This window comes from Haliotis asinina, chromosome 15 (genome assembly GCF_037392515.1).
Source record: "Haliotis asinina isolate JCU_RB_2024 chromosome 15, JCU_Hal_asi_v2, whole genome shotgun sequence".
Classification (NCBI taxonomy): Eukaryota; Metazoa; Mollusca; class Gastropoda; order Lepetellida; family Haliotidae; genus Haliotis; species Haliotis asinina.
In genome coordinates this window covers 8,657,123-8,676,194 of record NC_090294.1, presented here as the reverse complement: position 1 = coordinate 8,676,194, position 19,072 = coordinate 8,657,123, and the positions used below count along the sequence as shown (strand labels likewise).

Sequence of the window (19,072 nt, the reverse complement as noted above, 5' to 3'; positions counted from 1 at the left end):
AGCGCCAGAATCTCGCATTTGGAAAGGGAAGTAACTTGACACACCCAAGAAATAAATCCCATGGGCTTAAAGACCGAAAAAAATCCCGTGTTTTACCCCATGTGCATAATATCGAGTGGGCCCAAATACGGGAATCCCCGGTAGTGCAGTGCATGGGTATCTACTGCAGTAGATATCTGATGCAGTTAAATGCGGCAATATCTACTGACCAGGAATCTGTAATTGTATACGTATCTCAAACAGTAAGCATTAATGTAGATACAAGAACAGAACAAGGATGGCATTTATGCATATACTGTTGTTGTTGGCTTTGAGGTACACATACAATCCCTGGCACACGTCTCATACGGTAGAAGGGTATCCGCTAGTGAAAGTGGCGGTTTCTAGGCCCACATGTCCATTTCCATGACACCAAAGTGAATTAAAACGAGAACACATTTTCCTACTCGCAATAAAAATGTAGACGCATGTCAAAAATACAAACATTTTTTCTCCAGCGTGTGATACCGAAGTGGCTGACCTCTGCATTGGAGCTCAGTACAGTACGTACTTGGATCTTCAAGCCGCCATTGGAAAATATTGCAAAGGCAATAATGTGCAACTAATTAAAGGTATTTTAACATACAAAGCATTAAACTAAATTCAGTAGTGATGAACAAGAAAATCCAATCGCTATTTTAAGTCGGCCTGTAATATGGAATAATTATATGTAGATAACTGAAATGTTAGGTCTTATTTCCAACTGTAGAATTTATGATCTGTTCATGTTGAATATGTCTTTATATCTTTCAGCCAACAGTCGCTCAGTCACTGCAGCAAACGTGAATGTTTCCACAAACAGGCGAAAATATCCCGAGAAGTTTCTCTACAGTGCAATATCATACAGATGCAAACATTCCGGCCCAATAAGAACAACCGGGTCTGGAGTCCGACCCAAACAAAGGTTCCATGTATTACCATTTAATTTTGTTATTAAAGTGAGTGAGTGAGTGAGTTTATTTTTACGCCGCACTCAGCAATATTCCCGTTATATGGCGGCGGTCTGTAAATAATCGAGTCTGGACCAGACAATCTAGTGATCAACCACATGAGCATCGATCTGCGCAACTGGTAACCGATGACATGTTTCAACCAAATCACTGAGCCTGACCACCCGATCCCGTTAGTCGCCTCTTACGACAAGCATCGTCACCTTTTGTGGCAAGCTTGGGTTGCTGAAGGCCTATTCTACCCCGGGACCTTCACGGGTTGCTGAAGGCCTATTCTACCCCGGGACCTTCACGGGTCTTGTTATTAAAGATATTTATTATTAAAGATATTTACCTTAAATTGACGATGGTATGTAGAAGGGTTGTCACTTTAAAGTTTGTGTGTGGTTCCTTTCTTACCAGATTAAAATGAATATAAAAAAAAGATTAAACAGTTGTATCAGAAAAAGAAGATATCACTCATTTATGACTCTGCGTTTACAGATCTTACAAGATGGACTGCCCCTTTAAATTGTCCGACGTAGGGAATCGCGACTTGGATGCTCTTGAGGTAAAAAGTGAAAGAACATAACCACGAGGCATCAGAGGCTATATTCAAGTCCTATCCAGAGGTACGCTATTGTTATCATGGTACAGCTTAATGACTGGTTCCCTACTTTCAAAACTGGTACTGTGAAATACACGAAGAAAGTCTATGACGTCACGTGTAGTTCCGCTTTGAATCTGTACTGAAATGCCGGAAATGGCATGTGTGGCATCTTTCTGCTTAAAAGTTGTTGATATATCATCCATTATTTATTTCGTCCACAGCAAAGAAGACTGACTGAAGAAGAAAAGAGAATAGCCAGTACGATGTTACACATCAACATCCCTGCTTCGAAAGTAGGTACATACTTCAGACCTCTTTCCGGGAAACACCTACAAGCCAAAGACATTCAGAACATTAAGGACAGAGGGGACCAAGAGCATACAAGGCTGCTAAGTGCCATCAATGCTATACTGGAAGATGATGCAGAAGCGATAGTATCATTAGTTGTCAACGATGATGACATCATAGACTTAATTTACCTTCAGCCGTCCTCTATGAAGGCAAACTACTCAAAGTATCCGGGGGTACTTATACTTGATACACGTAGAAAGTCAACAACAAAAATATGCATTTGACATCTCTAATGGTGGTCGATGGTAATGGCTGTGGTCAAGTGGTAGCTCATGGATTGATGTCTTCTGAGAAGAAGGGTTTGATGACTCAGTTTTTGGATATGTTTGTCGTAAACAATGCCATCAGCAGTACAGGAGCTGAAGTCATTCTCATCGACAAGGATTTCAGTGAAATTGGGACCATTGACGAAACCATGCCTGGCGTTGCAATCCAGCTCTGCATCTTGCACATCCACTGTGCTATGATAAGGTGTCTAAATTAAGAGGAAATAGATGAACAGTATAAGATCAAAATTAGAAATACCCTGCAGGAAATCACTTACGCGAGTTCACAGGAAGCGTATGATAAACTGAAGGAGAATTTGAAGGAGCAAAGTGTATGTACTTCAGGCTTTTACAAATATTTTGAAGATAATTGGGATCAATGTCAAAACAGATGGGCAGTATACGTCCGCCAAACACTGCCCAACTTTGGCAATAAAACCACAAATTACCTGGAAAGTTTTCATCAAAAACTGAAGGGCAGGCTTTCGAAGAACACTGCATTGGACAGATGCCTAAAGTTCCTATATGAGTACAGTGTATTTAAAAGTTACCAAACTTCTACAAAGGCCATCGTATCCATGACCTCTCAGTCATATAATCTAAAGGAACGATCGCCAATTGTTGACAGACTGTTTTCACTAAGCACAGTTTATGCTGCAAACCATATGGCCAAAGAACGGAACAAAGTGAAGAAGCGTGTTACCATTGCCAAAGTAAAAGATGGCGATAAGGACGGGGATTGTTCAGTGAACGTGGCAGAGACAGAATCATACAATGTTTCTTTAACGGATAATGGGATTGCCTGCTCATGCTCATTTTCCAAGACGATGCTGATGATTTGCTGGCATGCATTCATGGTCATCCTAGAAAAGGACATCGTTTTACAACAGTCATGGATAGAAGAGCAATGGCACAAAATACCAAATCCTTGCACTATTTAATCGTTTAGAAGAAGTCCTCAGACCTCCTCGACGTCACTGGCACTGTCATGCTCCACCTCCTCCCTAGAACCTGAACAAGTGCTCACAACAAGAATAAAGTCGTCTTGGGGCACAGAACTTGCCACAGAAACAATGCCAATACCAGGTACATAGCGACCATGGCCATTCTAAAAGGAATTGCCGGGACGGTATCACCATCAACAAATTCAGAATTTTCAGAGAAGTTAGATCAGATGACCTTCCTGCAGAACGCTTGGGGCCCGGGTGAAACTGTCATCACCACAAAGTCTGCTTTCACACAACATCCTTGGGATAAACATGTCTCTCACGAACATGATGCCTCAAGTATGACAACTTCTGCATCAAGTGAGTCTTTGTCGCATACATCGGATACAGTAGAAGTAATTGACCCCAACTGCAGGAAGATCCATCTCCGACAGCGTCTCCAGTTGCGAAAAACAGTCACCAAGCAAGCACCTGAAAGGAAGACAGCTCTTGGGCTGAATAGGAAGACATCACGCAAAGAAGACTCTACAACTAAAAGGAAGGAGCTGAAGATGGAAAACATGCGACCATGAACAGCTATCTCAACTTTAGCCCAGAGGATAAGCAAAGAGCAGCTGCAGAAGCTTTTCAAGGCCGCATGAAATTCCAAATATATCAAAGTTACGGATGGTTCATTCAAGATGAGCATGGCCTACAACAACCCGGTCCTTTCCCTTGAGGAAATTGAAGAGGTGTACCCCAACAATGACTTTGAGTAAGATGTTGTTGCAATTTTTCTTAACGGTTTGAAGAAAGACTTTGACAACATCTCCAACACTGAAGAAAAAACAGATGTAGCTCATGTTATGGCACTGGTTTTGGCATATGCGTACATGGAAAATCTAAACATTGATGAAACGATACCAACTATCCATGATTCTCCAAAATCTTTGGATCCTGAAATGATAGATGAGAGCTGTCCAGTCCTCCCCCCGCAAGAAATCTTCCGAATAGGAAATAATTCAATCGCTTTGGGTGACATGAAGGTCCTGCAAAAAGAAGGATGGTTAAATGACAGGGTTTGTACATTACATTTATATCATTTACTTAAATGATTTACTTATATATTACTTATCCAATACTTCTATAGGGATGATTATACTGTATGTATATACTTTTATAAACGATAAATATGATTATTTCATATACTGTTACAATTGTTTTGGCACAGTACGAACAAAAACATACGCAGATATTTTGTTTGACATTTTGTATGTCATCCATACTTTGGTTGCAGATGATACATGCAGTTCTGGGATATCTTTCACAGGAAGCAAACACATCCTGTCCCCATGAAGTGTTTATCTTGCCCTCCTTTCTAGCTGTGAAATGGGATAAGGGAGGACAAGGGAGATGTCAGCTGGATGTTATATATCCGTATATATAGTATAGAATCAAAACGCTATATTGCTATGTAGTGGAAGCTTAAGTTCATGGTTGTGGTAAACAAATGCTCTGACAGTAATGAGTTTTGACTTTGATATAGGTACCGCTTGCAGAATACCACTGGGTACTTATGGTTGCCAATATGAAAACGGATGATATAAGTATTCTGGATTCCATAAAGTCAACAGTGAGAGCTACGAGATACATTTCACACTGGCGGTAAGTGCTAACAATTTGACCTCTTCCGTTACATCCACCTAAAATGGTCTTACAACGTGATATAAGTATACCTGTGAAGGTTCCTGCCTCCCTGTACACTGACGTTCTATACACAATATGGTATGTACCTGTCCCAATGACATAACGGCCATCATCTTTGTTGGGTAATGCTGGGTAATGCTGGTCAGGCTGAACACGTCGGTAGTTAAGCCCTCCGCGATGGATTGCGAGTGAAGTGGACATTTAATTGCAAGTGAAGCCTCAATTCGACAAGACAGACCGAACAATACCCGATACTTACGACTACGCCAATATCACTCGTCAATTATTCGTCAACTATTTGTGATGACTATAGTCGTTAGGCAACTTTTCTTAGGTTTATTACATTAAGTAGGTGTCCACTTACCTAAAATTCTTTCTATTTGCCAGACTAATCATCTAGGCGCTTTTGTCGCTAAATTAATACAGTGCCGTGATTCCGCAGAGGAGTACCTCTTTACTCATATGTGTTGTACATGCATACTTAAAGAAAAAAAAACAGATACACAGTTTTGCTGGTGGGCTTAATAGATGCCTCGGACATTTGCCATATCTGTACCAGGTTATGTTCTTGGGAACAGTCTGTAGAACACAACCAAAATGTGGACAGGACACAAATCACATTATATTTAGGGGCATATCATGTCCAGTTCCTGATATTTTACCCACAGCAATCATTTATGTGTTTTATACAAAAATATATATCATCGTAAATGTACTGAATGTGAAACGCTACTGTATTATGTGAGTGTCTACATTATGCATACCTTTCAAAATATATATATTACAGGGAGTTCATGAAAAATCGATATCCCGGGGATGCATGCTGGACAGAAAAATAAGTGCCCAGTAGCTGTGGCGTATTTGCTATGGTAAAGTGGTTCCTAAAAAAAAGGGCGGCAATAGAGAAAACGGCTGTAATAAAAACACTCTTAGCACATCCACTGAGGAGTCTATAATTCAGTACACAATTAATGAACAGAGTAATATGTTATAATTATGTGAAGTGGCTAACTAAAGTGAGTGGAATCTTGAAGCACACCTTGATTATTTGTCAAAATGCTTCAGAATGCTGTGGCGGTACTCAGTGGCATGCCGTGTTGTGTATTCCGACAGTGTCACAGCCAGTGCTTCAGGGGAATTGCAGCTGCTACACTTGTGAAGAAAATGAAGGACAATCGAGACACTCTTTGCGACCTACCATTTTGTAGTGATCCCCAAAACAGGCAGAAGATAAATCAGTGGGTCCTCTGCGGTGGTTGTGACCGTTGGTGCCATTTCGTTTGTGCTGGAATTGAAGAGAAACTGAAAGGCCGATACATGTGTTCACCTTGCTCTATAGTATGAAGCCCGTCTTGTTTACATTCGTTACTGGTGAATGACTGGGTGTTTTATATACAATATGTGACTACAGAACATCTGTTACTCAGACATACATGTAGTTCTATTATTATTTGGTGCTGGTGCTATTTAAGTGATAACCCTACTGTGTGTGACGGCTTTCAAACGTACATCGGGGGCTATACTGTCGCAAAGTTTGTTATATCGCGACGCGTTTGCAGACCATGAAATATGCGAAGGTGTAAACAACTATATGCCTTTGCAAATGTTCAAATACAGTAGGGATATCACTGAAATCACACGTCATGAATCTTACATGATTGGAACTCATTTCACCTGTATGATATTCTAGCAATATGAGCGACATTCCACCAGTACGATATTCCACTTGTATGAGTGTCATTCCACCTGTATCGGTGCTGTCCCACCTGCATGAGTGTCATTCTACCAGTATGAACCTTGGTTTGTAGCTGGTGTGATATATAGGTTTTGGTATCCTACTCTCAGAAGTTATTGAACAGCTCACATTGACAGAAAGAGACACCCCTCACGGCAGTGAAAATGAATAAAATTGAGTATAGAGCAGTAATTAAGTTTTTAGTTCTTGAAGGAAACTCTGCGAAGAACATTGAAGAAAGGCTTTCAGCAGTTTTTGGGAAATCTTCCCCTTCATCTGCTACCATCAAACGATGGGTCAATGAATTTAAGCATGGTAGAGAGAGTCTTAAAGATGACCCCCGTCCAGGTTCCCCAACAACAAGCACTAGTCAGGTAAACATTGACAGACTGCATAGACGTGTGCTGGAAAATCGTCGAATCACACTCCATGAGTTAGAGGAGACCACAGGCATTTCGCACAGATCCATCGAGACAATTCTTCATGAACATCTCGTCATGTCTAAGGTGTGCGCTAGATGGGTGCCAAGAATGCTTACCGGTGAAATGAAGCAAACAAGGGTCACCATAAGCAACTCCATGCTAACCAGATACAACAAGAATCCAGAGGATTTTCACTTTACGCTAGTAACCTGTGATGAAACCTCGGTCCACCACTATGATCCTGAGAGCAAACAAGAATCCATGGAATGGAAACATGTCACTTCTCCCAGGACCAAAAAGTTCAAAGCTTCCAGATCAGTGCAGAAGGTAATGGCGACAGTCTTCTGGGATAGCAAAGGCATCATCCACATAGATTACTTACCAAAAGGAAGAACAATGAATGGGGAATATTACGCTAGCTTGTTGAGGCAAGTGCGAAAGTCAGTCAAGGAGAAGGGCAAGATCAGACATGGTATTCTTCTACATCAAGACAATGCTCCAGTACAACCTCTCGCGTTGCAGTCGCTGCCGTCCAGGAATGCGGGTACGAAATCTTGCCGCATCCCCCTTACTCTCCAGACCTGGCACCAAGTGATTACCATCTGTTCCCAAATCTCAAGAAACACTTGCGTGGTCGTAGATTTCAGGATGATAATGAGCTTATTGCTGCTACTGAGGCTTGGTTTGAGGACCAAAATGGCGCCTTCTATAGAGATGGCATCAGCGACTGGCAGAAAAGATGGAACAAAAGTGTCTTCATTCACAAGGGGACTATGTTGAAAAATAAATGTGGTTCATACCAATATTTTGTGGTTTTCTATGCAAGGCTCAAAACTTATTGACATCCCCTCTTATACGGGGGTAACCGCTGCTTTGTAGCGTTTCATCTCTAAACATATGTAACTGCTGACCAGCTGCTTTGCAGAGCTTATTGCCTTCCTAAGGCCAAATACTACATTTAATACGAGAAAAAAGTGTTTGTTACAGACATGTGATTCTTCAAATGCATTTAGAAGTTGAATTTATTTCTCATGACGCTTCGGGGCTTACTGTTTGTTCAGTTCAAAATTTTCTACCGGGGTATCGTACCCCCTATTACCCACCCTACCCGGATATCCGTTATGCTAATTCCTGGCATCAAGTTTGTAAGAAATGGCAATATATTCTCCAGTTCGGAGGCTAAAATTTAGAGCTTTTCAAAATCTTAACAATATCTTAACAACATCTTAACCAATTCTTTGAAGGGCATTTAGAAGTGAAAACATAAGAATGAAGAATTTTATGGATATCAACTTCTTTATCTGAAAACACAACGTTTCGGAGTTATTGCTTACTCTTTCATCAGGTGATTGAGAATGGGGTACAGAGCTATATTTATATGTACAGGTAAAACAATAACAAAGTAACAAGTGGAATGAACTAACGAAAGCTGGAAGCCAGTATAAACAAGCACTGGTAGGAAGCCGACAGTTATGATAACAATGATGGAAGCCAATGGTAATACATTGCAGATGATAGGATATGTTTACATAACACAGATAGGGGATAAGAATGGGAGCCAATGGTAATACATTACGCATGATTGGATGATGTTTACATAACACATGATTGGGGATTAAGGATGATGTACATGATTTACATGAGGGTTGATGATGTGCAAACACAAGTTGATAAGGACGTACACGGGTAGATTGGCTATACATGAATTACATAGATAGAATGTACACAGACAGATGAGATTAATTTATCAATAAGTCCCAGGCACTTGGTAGGTACACTCCTTGGTCACGGTTGATTGCTGGTTTCTGTCTCCGGATCTCGATGGCCTCTTGTAGTTTCTTTTGGCGCCAGTTGTTGTTGTTGGTAGATAGTATCCTAGTGTCCTCCCATCGAATTGAATGTCCAGGGTTCTTGAGAATGTGTTCAGAGATGGCCTATTTCTGGTCGAATTTGCTGACGGAGGTCTGGTGTTCCTTCATTCTGGTGTTGATTGGTCTCAGCGTTTCTCCAATGTATAGGTCGCCACAGTTGCAAGGGATCTGGTAGATGCATCCTCTCAGGTTAGGGTATTCACAGCTGGGTCCTTTACCGTTGGCTTTTAGGTAGGTCTTGATAGTCTTGCCACTGAGAAGGTGACATCGATGCTGGCTTTGGTCTTGATGAGGCGTGATATCTGATGAGTGATGGGGCCAAGGTAGGGTATGGTTACTCTGTTGGGTGATGGAGAAGGCTTGAGGCAGGGTTCTCTGTCCTTGAGGGTCTTGTTGATGGTGGCTGTGACGAGTTGGGGAGGGTAACCGTTGAGTGTGGTGAATGTCTTTCTGAGGTGGTCCAGTTCATTGTTTGGGGCATCAGGATGGCAGAGGGCTTTGGCACGTCTGGCAAGGGTGGCGATGATAGCTTGCTCGATCTGAGGATGGTGGCAGGAGTTGTAGTGGATGTACTGGTCGGTGTGCGTCGGCTTGCGGTGTACTGAGGTTCTAAGTCCATCGTCTGTGGTGTGGAGGGATACATCAAGGAAAGGCAGGTGTTGGTTGGTCTCAGTCTCCATGGTGAACTTGATTCTTTGGTGTTGGTGGTTGAGGAGCTCGCTGGGGTCGTTGTCATTGGCAATGGTGGTGAAGGTGTCGTCGACTTTGCGGTACCAACAGAGGGGCTGGAACGGAGCTGTGGAGAGGGCTGCTTCCTCGAAGGAGGTCATGAAGATTTCTGTAATGAGAGGAGAAAGAGGTGGGCCATGGGGAGACCATGGATCTGCTTGTATATCTCACCATTAAATGTGAAGTGGGTGTCAAAGCAGCTGCGAGCGAGGTTGATGATGCTGTCTATGGTGAGGTGGGTGTCCAAGTCATCTATCCGGTTGGCTAACTTGCTGCGAAGGATGTCCAGGACTTCTTCTAGTGGGATGTTGGTCAAGAGGTCCACGACGTAGTAGCTGACCACAGTGCCTGTGAAGGTGGATTCTTTCAGCTGACAAAGGATGAAGAGTCGCTGATGTAGGACTTGCCATCTTTGCCAAATGGAGCGAGGAGACGTGAGGGGAACTGGGCGGTGTTGTAGAAACTAAAATTACTAAAATTAAAAAATTCATATTGACAATATAAAGCTCTCAGAATTAGCAAACACAAAGTTATCACATCGTGTCCAGCGAAATAGACACGATGTGATAACGCATTTATCAAGCTGAATGTTTTCACTAAATCAAAACAAAACAACACGCATCGAATCGACTTATGTTTATGTACGTGAGATGCCATTGTTCACACGGATTACTAAAGGCTTTTCTCACATTGCGTCGTCACCGAGGCGTAGCGGGATTACACGACTTTTATACTCCCGCTCGCGGATCGTGATGGATGTGCATGGTATTTTATCAGAGTCACGTGGACGAATCAAAACTCGGCATTCTTACATGAGGCTAGATAATAAGAAATATCTGAAGGCTGAAAATTTACGACAAAATATTATGGTTTGTATTCAAGATAGTTCCTTGCCATCAATACATTAAAGTTTGGAATTGTATTTAAACTTGTTTTATTAATTCATTTCGGTAGATGATTCAATTACTAATCAGTTTGAGATGAAATCACAACATATTGCATGTGTTAACTACGGAAGGGCGGGTCCATTGTTTATTTAGCATTCAGTGGGCATCAAATATAATGTATGCATAGCATAACAACGATTGGGAAAGGCAGGGGCCATGGGCCATTTTCCACATTTTAATGAAAAATGGTCCATTAAAATTTAAAAGTTTACTCTTGATACAAGGGCAGTGGCCCATTCTGAATTCTGAAAATGGTTAATAATCCAGACAATGACCCATTGTCAAAGTTCTCTTTTCCAATCCCTGCATAACAACACTTGGGTTGTCAGATGGGATAACTAGTTTTTGAAAAGAACATATATCTCATTAGTTCAAAATTCGTACTTGAAACAAAGGCGTAGGTAATGTTCAGAACACAAGGAAAACGTTTTCTTGGTTTGGAGGTTTGGGTTTTTTTTCCTGACCAATAGTAGACAACAAGAAAAAAATGAAAAAAAAACATATGGCAGCGGTGGGATTCGAACCCACGCCCCCGAAGAGACTGGTGCCTTAAACCAGCGCCTTAGACCGCTCGGCCACGCTACCTCCATCTTACTAGTGAGGCATATCTTGTTTATCAACCTCACAGAGGCCGGGCGTGCGGCACGTGATGTCTTCTACAGTATGGTTCAAAATTATTGAGAATAGCTAAAGCATTTCATATTATTAAACGAGAACAAATCAGATAAAATTGAATGTATTGTGAAAGTGAACTGACCTTTTCATGTTGTGTAGGTAACAATTTAATATTTTATCAAGTCTCCTTGAGCTTCACGGCACAGTCTAAGACGGGTAGGCATACTTCCTATCAGAGAGGTTAGTGTCTCGTGAGTTATGCTGTCCCAGTATCGGACCACTTCTCTCTTCGTGTCTTCAATTTTTGTCAACCCCTTTTGATTCGCACATTCCTTCATCATCCCCCAAATGTTCTCAATGGGATTTAAGTCAGGACTATATGCAGGAAATGGTAATGCAGTCACATTTTTCTCCTGAAACCACTGCTTGGCATGTTTTGCGGTGTGTTTAGGATCATTATCTTGCTGCAAAATCCAGTCATTTCCATAAAACACATGTGCACTTGGAAGGAGCAAATTATCTAATATGTTAGTGTAGCGTTGACTTGTCAGATTTCCCTCAAACACACACAGCGGGGTCGTTCCTAATAAGGAAATCCCTCCCAATACATGAAACTTTGGGCTGTATTTAGGTCGTCGATACAACGGTGCTGACGCAGACTTTGTCCATATTTTCACATTATTGGGATATACCCATATTGAGCTTTCATCAGTAAAAATCACATTTTCCCAGTGAAAGTTTTCATGTGCCAAACACCACTCAACACGCCTGTCTTTATGTTCTTGTTTCATGAGAGGAGAAGGAATTCCAGTCTTTTTCTCCCATCCAAGATCAATCAAATTTCTTCTAACTGTAGATTTTGATACAACGGTTGATCCCCTTTCTATCAATTCATACCTGATGTTGGAGATGCTTGTCCTTTGCTTTTTAGACGCTAAAATTCCCAGCCGGACGCGATCTGAGAAGTCCAATTTTCTGGGACTCCCTGCTCCTTTCTGCTGCCCAAAATCCTTTCCCTCTTTAAAATTCCTCCTAATCCTATACACAGTAGAAAGAGGAGTTCCTGTTCTCTCTGCCAATGTATTTACATCATCAATATTCCTTGATTACACAACTCAAAAATCAACCTTCTTTTATCTTCAGCAGACAGTGTTGACAGTGCTGAGGAAAATGATTCAGGGGAGGTGACTCTAATTATACTATACTCAGTAGGCCAAGATGAGTTACCTCCCTTATACCATTACTTAGTTTTAAGTATCAGTGAATCAGTTGAGGTGTTAGGATAGCTCAAAGTAAGAAAAAAAATTCTCAATAATTATGAACCAGACTATATATACATGAAATATATAAATATGAAGTCAGAGTCGCTGTTAAACATCCTACACCGGCGTTCTCACACGATTGCACTGCACCATATGGTTAGAGTAAGGTGCCCAGTTTTCTCTGCGCACTTTCTGCCAGAAGAACCAGTTTTATTGCAATGTGGGCCACGAGATGCACCTTGAGCTCATCAGTAACCTTGAGCGTTTCTGTAACAAGTATTAATTAACTTGAATCCTACGTTTGTTTATTCGATGTTTGTCAAAAAATATATAGTAACTGTATATCGTATGTACGTATAACTGACCTCAGGAATAGATAGGCCTCGTATGGAAACCGCCGAATATTTTCTATCCGCATTTTCATTTTTTTAACGCAATAAGAGCACGACCTTATAGTTTTCCCACGGATTGGTTACATTATATTTATCAACCATTTCATTAATATGTAATAACTGATAGCTGTGACGAGGCGTTGACTGCATCGCCTCGCATATTGTGTGCCAGTGATATAAATGAATCATCCGAAAATGACAAATCTGCCTCGTCCCCCACATATTTGAAAGAACAAATCACCTGACAGTTATTTAAAATCAAACTTGATTGTTGAAACGATATTGAACGGTTTTGAGTTTTGCCCTGGACACAAAATGGAAATCATGAAAAATAAAAAATATCCAAAATCTGTAAACAGCAAAAGGCACCACTTTAGGTTCTGTTTGACCAGGCATCGAGGAACTAACAGGTAGAAAATCTAGATTATTCCTGGTTTGATATATCCGCCAAATGTTGATACTATGTCCGAATCGTTTCCATGGAAACGGGGGAAAGCAAAACTGCCAAAAATAGCAAAATATTATTTTCATATACATGAATACCATTTTTGCGTAAAATATTGACAGACTTGTGTAATGCATGAAAAGGAGTGGCTACTATAATTTGGTTACTATACATCTTGAAAACAGGTAATGTGCGACCACGTCAGCATTATTCACGAAAAAATACAAGACCTGTGTATAACTGTACACGTGGTTATGACCACATGTGATGGCAGAATTACCATACATTTGAAGAGCGAGTGAGTATGGTATTACGTCCTCTTTTAACAATCTTCTGGCATATCACTGCGGGAACTATTGTGAAATATAGTGACTCTCGTTGAAACAAAATATTATGGCAGCGGTGGGATTCGAACCCACGCCTCCTGGGAGACTGGTGCCTAAAACCAGCGCCTTAGACCGCTCGGCCACGCTACCTCACAACTTATTCAAGTCACAATGATCTCACCTTTAACGAAGGAAGCTGTCGTTCATCACTGTTCATCAGGATGAATGAATGAATGGGTTCAGCTTTATACATCGGACTCGGCAATATTCCAGCAATAAGGTAGCGGTCTGTACATAATCGATCCTGGACCAGACAATCCAACGTGTATCAACGCAACTGGGACATGATGACATGTATCAACCAAGTCAGCTAGACTAACCAACCGATCTTGTTAGCCGCATGGATAGACAAGTCAGCGTTGATCCTGATCTTCACGGATTCATCAGGATGAAGACAATGCACAGATGATCCAGTACTCCATTCGATATAACTAGCGTAAAATCCCCGCTTCCTTCGTGAGATGATGACAGTCAATGAATACAAAGTCAATCCATACATTGGCTGATATATTTTTTTTTAAAAATATCAAAATAAACTACTTCTTCGTTTGGCACGCTAGAAGTTGGGTGGATGAAAGATGAGGACTGTTTTATGAATATACCACTTCTTTATTTTGTATAGCGTCGCCTATACAAAGTAAAGAAGCTGTATATCCATAAAATTGTCCTCATCCTCTTACAAGAATGTGGAGACTGTCTTATGGAAGTAGTCATTCACCTTAAATAGAACTTCCACCAAGCAGATGTACCATATCGAAGCTAGGACTTTGTCCATGGTACGCAGACAACGTTTCGGGTGTATTTCCAAAGTTGTCTCCAGTTGAGACGACCAAAGCTTTAAATCTACGAGATAACAATCATTACTTAGTGGTAAAATTCGGTGGTGTCAGTTCAATAACATGAAAATGGAAAACATTAAAAAGTAAAAGTTTATTAACCTGAATGAAATGAAATAAAACTTAATATGGCAGCGGTGGGATTCGAACCCACGCCTCCTGAGAGACTGGTGCCTAAAACCAGCGCCTTAGACCGCTCGGCCACGCTACCTTACGGCTCGGGAACGTTTCATTGATATCACGTGAAATAACCTCCCTTTGTGTTGAGAAGTTTAATCGGTTAGATGAATTGAAAAGCGAAAGTGAGTTGTGATTGGTTCGCTCAACTTCCCAGCGTAGACACCTGATTCGATTAAAAGCCAGCCAAGGGAGGTAATAAAATTATCGGGCCGACCCGTAGATGGGCCCAGGGTATAGTGGAGACATCGGAACGTATACCCTGGAGGTGTCGAGGATGGTGAAATAACTGAAGCTGTCAATCGTCAACGTTCATCGGGAAGAACACAACAATACACGTGATCAAATATTCCATGATGCGCGAAATTCGATTGATGGGAACATTTCTAATCCTTTCATGAGATAATGGAGAATACATCGTCAATCCCTACTTTGACTGTTATAGAAAAATAAATAAATACACTATTTATTAAACGCAAATACTAGTAGTCGTATGGTCAAAAATGAATTCCAGTAGGGAGTTTCTTCCCTCGGGATCTTACAAGAACCAGAGACTATATAATATATATATTATATGGTCTCTGCAAGAACTTAGTGACTATGACAGTGTGTCATTCGCCAGATATAAAGGTTGCAACCAGTTGAAGACACTGGGTAGCTTGGATATGGTATCTGTACCCAGTAAAGTTGGAATTTGAAAGGCACGGTTTTCACTGAAAACGGATTAATATGAACGTGCTGTAAGCAGTTCATTGTAGTGTTTCAGACAATCTAACTACGGTTGGTTTTCCCCTTACGAAGACTTTGTAAAGTGTTCATTTCAACAGAGACCATATAATATTATATGGCCTCTGATTTCAAAAGTTTCATGTTGAAGAAAAATGGACGAACAGCAGCCCTCCTCCCCTGACGAGACATAGTACATGTAATTATTATTGACTGAGAAATTCGGCGCGACAGTTTAACAAAATATGAAAATGAAAATCAGTGGCAAGTAAAGATTAGTGACCTCACGGAGCAATAAAACATATAATGGCAGCGGTGGGATTCGAACCCACGCCTCCTGAGAGACTGGTGCCTAAAACCAGCGCCTTAGACCGCTCGGCCACGCTACCTGACTACTGATGACAGCTTGAATAGATCGCACACTCTCAAATATCACTGATAACCTCCCCCGCATTAATACGCAAGCTCTTTCTCAGTGTCTGTATCTATGACTCGACTAAGAAACTGTATAGGCGAATCGTATCACTGCAAGGAGCCTAGTTCCAATCGCTATTTCCGAATGTCCGAGATTCCACGAAGTGTGCCGATTGCAAGTGCCGCCATCTTTGTGGGAAAAATCCGCCATGTTTGAGGTCAAATAGAAACTAAAACTACCTACATCCTAATTTCCTTGCGGGATGCCATGATACCAGAGAAGCAATGGTGAATTGCTGTTCAGTAAGAGGATGTTCAAACAGATCAAATCGGGACGGCAAGTCCTATCATTCCATACCGGCTGTTATCGTGAACCAGGGAGATCGAACGCGGGAATTATCCGAACAACGACGAGCCCAGTGGATAGCTAAACTCGGCAGGGAGAACTACACTCCAACTAAGTACACCAAGATATGTTCGGATCATTTCGTGTCAGGTTAGGATATATGTGTGCCAGTATGTTTAGTTCGCATTCCGAGGCTGAAAAGGCCTCTTGTTTCCAGGCGGATTTTAATTTCATATAATTCTTAAAATAGGAAAGCACCCACGTTATTGGGGCAATGAATATAGCTTGGAACTGATTATTGTTGCGCAACATAGCCTTTCCTTATGTTCAGATAAAGGAAAAGGTTGGAATGGGTCTATTAAACAATCGATCACCCGGATTCCCATTCTACTCTTACTACATTAACGCGAGATCATTGCGAATTATCCTGAATATTACTCAACATACAAAACCATGAGCCATATGTTGATATGTGTGGACTCGGCTAGAGTGCAGTTTACCGGGCGCGCGACCCGGGACTGCTGAGCGCTCGCTAATGAGCGCGCTATAGTGATCTACTGAACTGTCTCACTTTACCGCGCTGATGTATCCTTAGGGTTAGGGACCCCCCTTCTAGATCCTTAGGGTTAGGGACCCCCCTTCTAGATCCTTAGGGTTAGGGACCCCCCCTTCTAGATCCTTAGGGTTAGGGACCCCCCTTCTAGATCCTTAGGGTTAGTGAGTAAAGGTTAGGGTTGGCTTACCTTAGATGCGATCATATCCATATATCCATCCACGAATCGAAAGTCAAACGATAAACGTCATTATATATCATAGCTTCGCTGGATTGGCTGCACAACATCTTGAAAACAATGCCTAGGTGTGGCTTCTCGCTTTGATGAATGGGTAGGCGGGGCCTAGGTGGACTCCTTATGGAACTTATTCTGCTCCACATCATTCATTATTTTGTTTACTGTATGCCGTATAGTATGGATGTCCAGTCGCAAGTACCAGCTTCTAAAAACCTTTCGCGGAAATTAGTCGGATAAATATAACCATGAATCACATCACTTCTAACTTCCATGGCAAACGTAGGACTTATTATTTTCCCTTATACTTTCAACATGGACTTGGAGAAAATTTGTGTATTTACGTGTAATACGTCAAAACATTACCATAGTCAAGCAGCTAAAATAATCTAGAGTTGCTTACATACGAATGCGATGAATTTCTTCTTCTTTTTTAAGTCTTGAAGGAATTTCAGCGAGCGTACTTGTATTAAGGTAGCAGTCACTGTTCTTTGAGTTGGTAGATACAGACAACCGATACAAATGACTATATTTTGTTTCTGAGTCTCTCAGTTACCCCTATCGTCTTAATTTCAGGTAAACCATCTACACTGTACGATATCTCCAGTCCAGACTGGATTCCGTCCCTCCATATGGGTACAGGGTTGTCCTTAAAGGATGCCCAGTCTCTCAGTAGATACCGCAAGGGGCAGAGAGCTCAAAGGAAAAGAGTTCTGGCTGCGGCAGAAATGCTAGTGGAGATGTCACGGCGTGGTCGGGACGAAGATGGGCGTAGCACCCAGGAATTTGTGGGCGGGGCACAATCAGCACAGTGTAATTCAGTCAAATACGAACGTACGACAGTCAAAACTGAGACACCAGAGGGAATGTTCCCTAACCGGTCATTAGATGGTGAGGCCTTAAAAGGCAGCCTTTAGAGATGCTCACCACATATCTACCTGACGCTTAACTATGATGATGACAGGACACATTGTCAATACAGAACATTATGCCAACATGTTTGTGTCTGTGCCAGCAAGATGAAGGGGCTTTTGTTGGATGCACCAGACCCTGAAATTGGGTCTTCAACTATTTGTGAGCATCCGTTGTCTTGTGTTGAACACTTTTGGAGAGATGAAATTCTGAAAATACAGACAGTCGCTTTTACGTCTTGTGCCATCCAACTGTCTAGGTGATAGCGTATCCCATGGCATCTACTGCTCTTTTCACGTGTGGGAGACATTAGACGTGATATTCACTGCAATGTGAATAAGGGGCAGGGGTAGCCCAGTGGTTACAGGTAAAAGGCGCCATTTTGCTGATGTTTGTTAACGTATCAGTCTGGATATTCGGATCAAGATTTCAAATGCGAGACGAGCCCTGATTTTATTTCGGGTTTGTTTGCACCACCCATTTGCTCATGTGTATAACATGTGGTACACGTTGTGCATTAACTGAAAAAAACGTTAATAGAGGCGTTTGCTCACTGTGATTGAATCTTTCCACGCACTTTGTTTAATTTAACTGCCTTGCTTACTTTGACGTTAACAATGAGTGACTACTCACCCATTACTTGTTAGTTGTGAGACATTTATACTTGGAAAAAAACGTTAAAAGCGTTAGTAAAATGTTCGTTGGTGATGAAAGTGGTTATGTTTTTTTTGTGTATCTGAAATTACAGCTGATGGTCACAGAGGGATATGAAGGGTATAGAATATAATTTACATTACAAGTGTCACTGAGGATCTGTAAGAATTATGCCACGCAATACAGGGGCGTGAGCAGCTTTACAATGGTCATTTAATAACCTTTCAGCCAACAGTGGGATGGGGTGGGTGTGCGCACTCCAGAACACCCACACGGACAGCCACACTCTGGATCAGTCTATGTCTTTTATCATTTCTTTATCACACGCAGTTATTTTTCGTTACGCAGTTGACTCCTTCTGTTGATGTAAGATCGAGTGAGGAACAACCAACGCGGTTAAACACATTGATCTAACAGACTTATCACCGGCCCGACATCCTAAGATTCTCAAAACTACACCCTAGATACTCGCACTAACTACGACTCTAGAACCATCAGCTGTATCCGCCCCTGAAATTTATATTCAAGAGTGAGGCTCTTCTCAAGTCTAAATTTGTCCGAGACTAGACCCCAGTCACAGTTACACT

General features: G+C 41.5%; 2 protein-coding genes and 4 non-coding genes across 6 annotated transcripts in view; 2 read left to right on the top strand and 4 right to left on the bottom strand.

Annotated features, from left to right (window-relative positions):
- The window catches only part of LOC137266039 (transmembrane protein 127-like), a 117,391-nt gene that overhangs the window by 67,618 nt on the left and 30,701 nt on the right, over window positions 1-19,072 (top strand). The gene's annotated exons all lie outside the window — the stretch shown is intronic.
- On the bottom strand, window positions 11,036-11,117 carry Trnal-aag (transfer RNA leucine (anticodon AAG)). Its single transcript has one exon. It is a non-coding gene; the product is annotated as a tRNA-Leu (tRNA).
- Trnal-uag (transfer RNA leucine (anticodon UAG)) lies at window positions 13,641-13,722 on the bottom strand. The gene has a single exon. It is a non-coding gene; the product is annotated as a tRNA-Leu (tRNA).
- On the bottom strand, window positions 14,598-14,679 carry Trnal-uag (transfer RNA leucine (anticodon UAG)). Its single transcript has one exon. It is a non-coding gene; the product is annotated as a tRNA-Leu (tRNA).
- Window positions 15,679-15,760, bottom strand: Trnal-uag (transfer RNA leucine (anticodon UAG)). The gene has a single exon. It is a non-coding gene; the product is annotated as a tRNA-Leu (tRNA).
- Window positions 15,991-18,539, top strand: LOC137266043 (THAP domain-containing protein 1-like). The gene is made up of 2 exons (XM_067801542.1): window positions 15,991-16,281; window positions 17,496-18,539. The coding sequence occupies exons 1-2, from the start codon at window positions 16,071-16,073 to the stop codon at window positions 17,834-17,836; spliced, it is 552 nt and encodes a 183-aa protein (XP_067657643.1). The 5' UTR covers window positions 15,991-16,070; the 3' UTR covers window positions 17,837-18,539.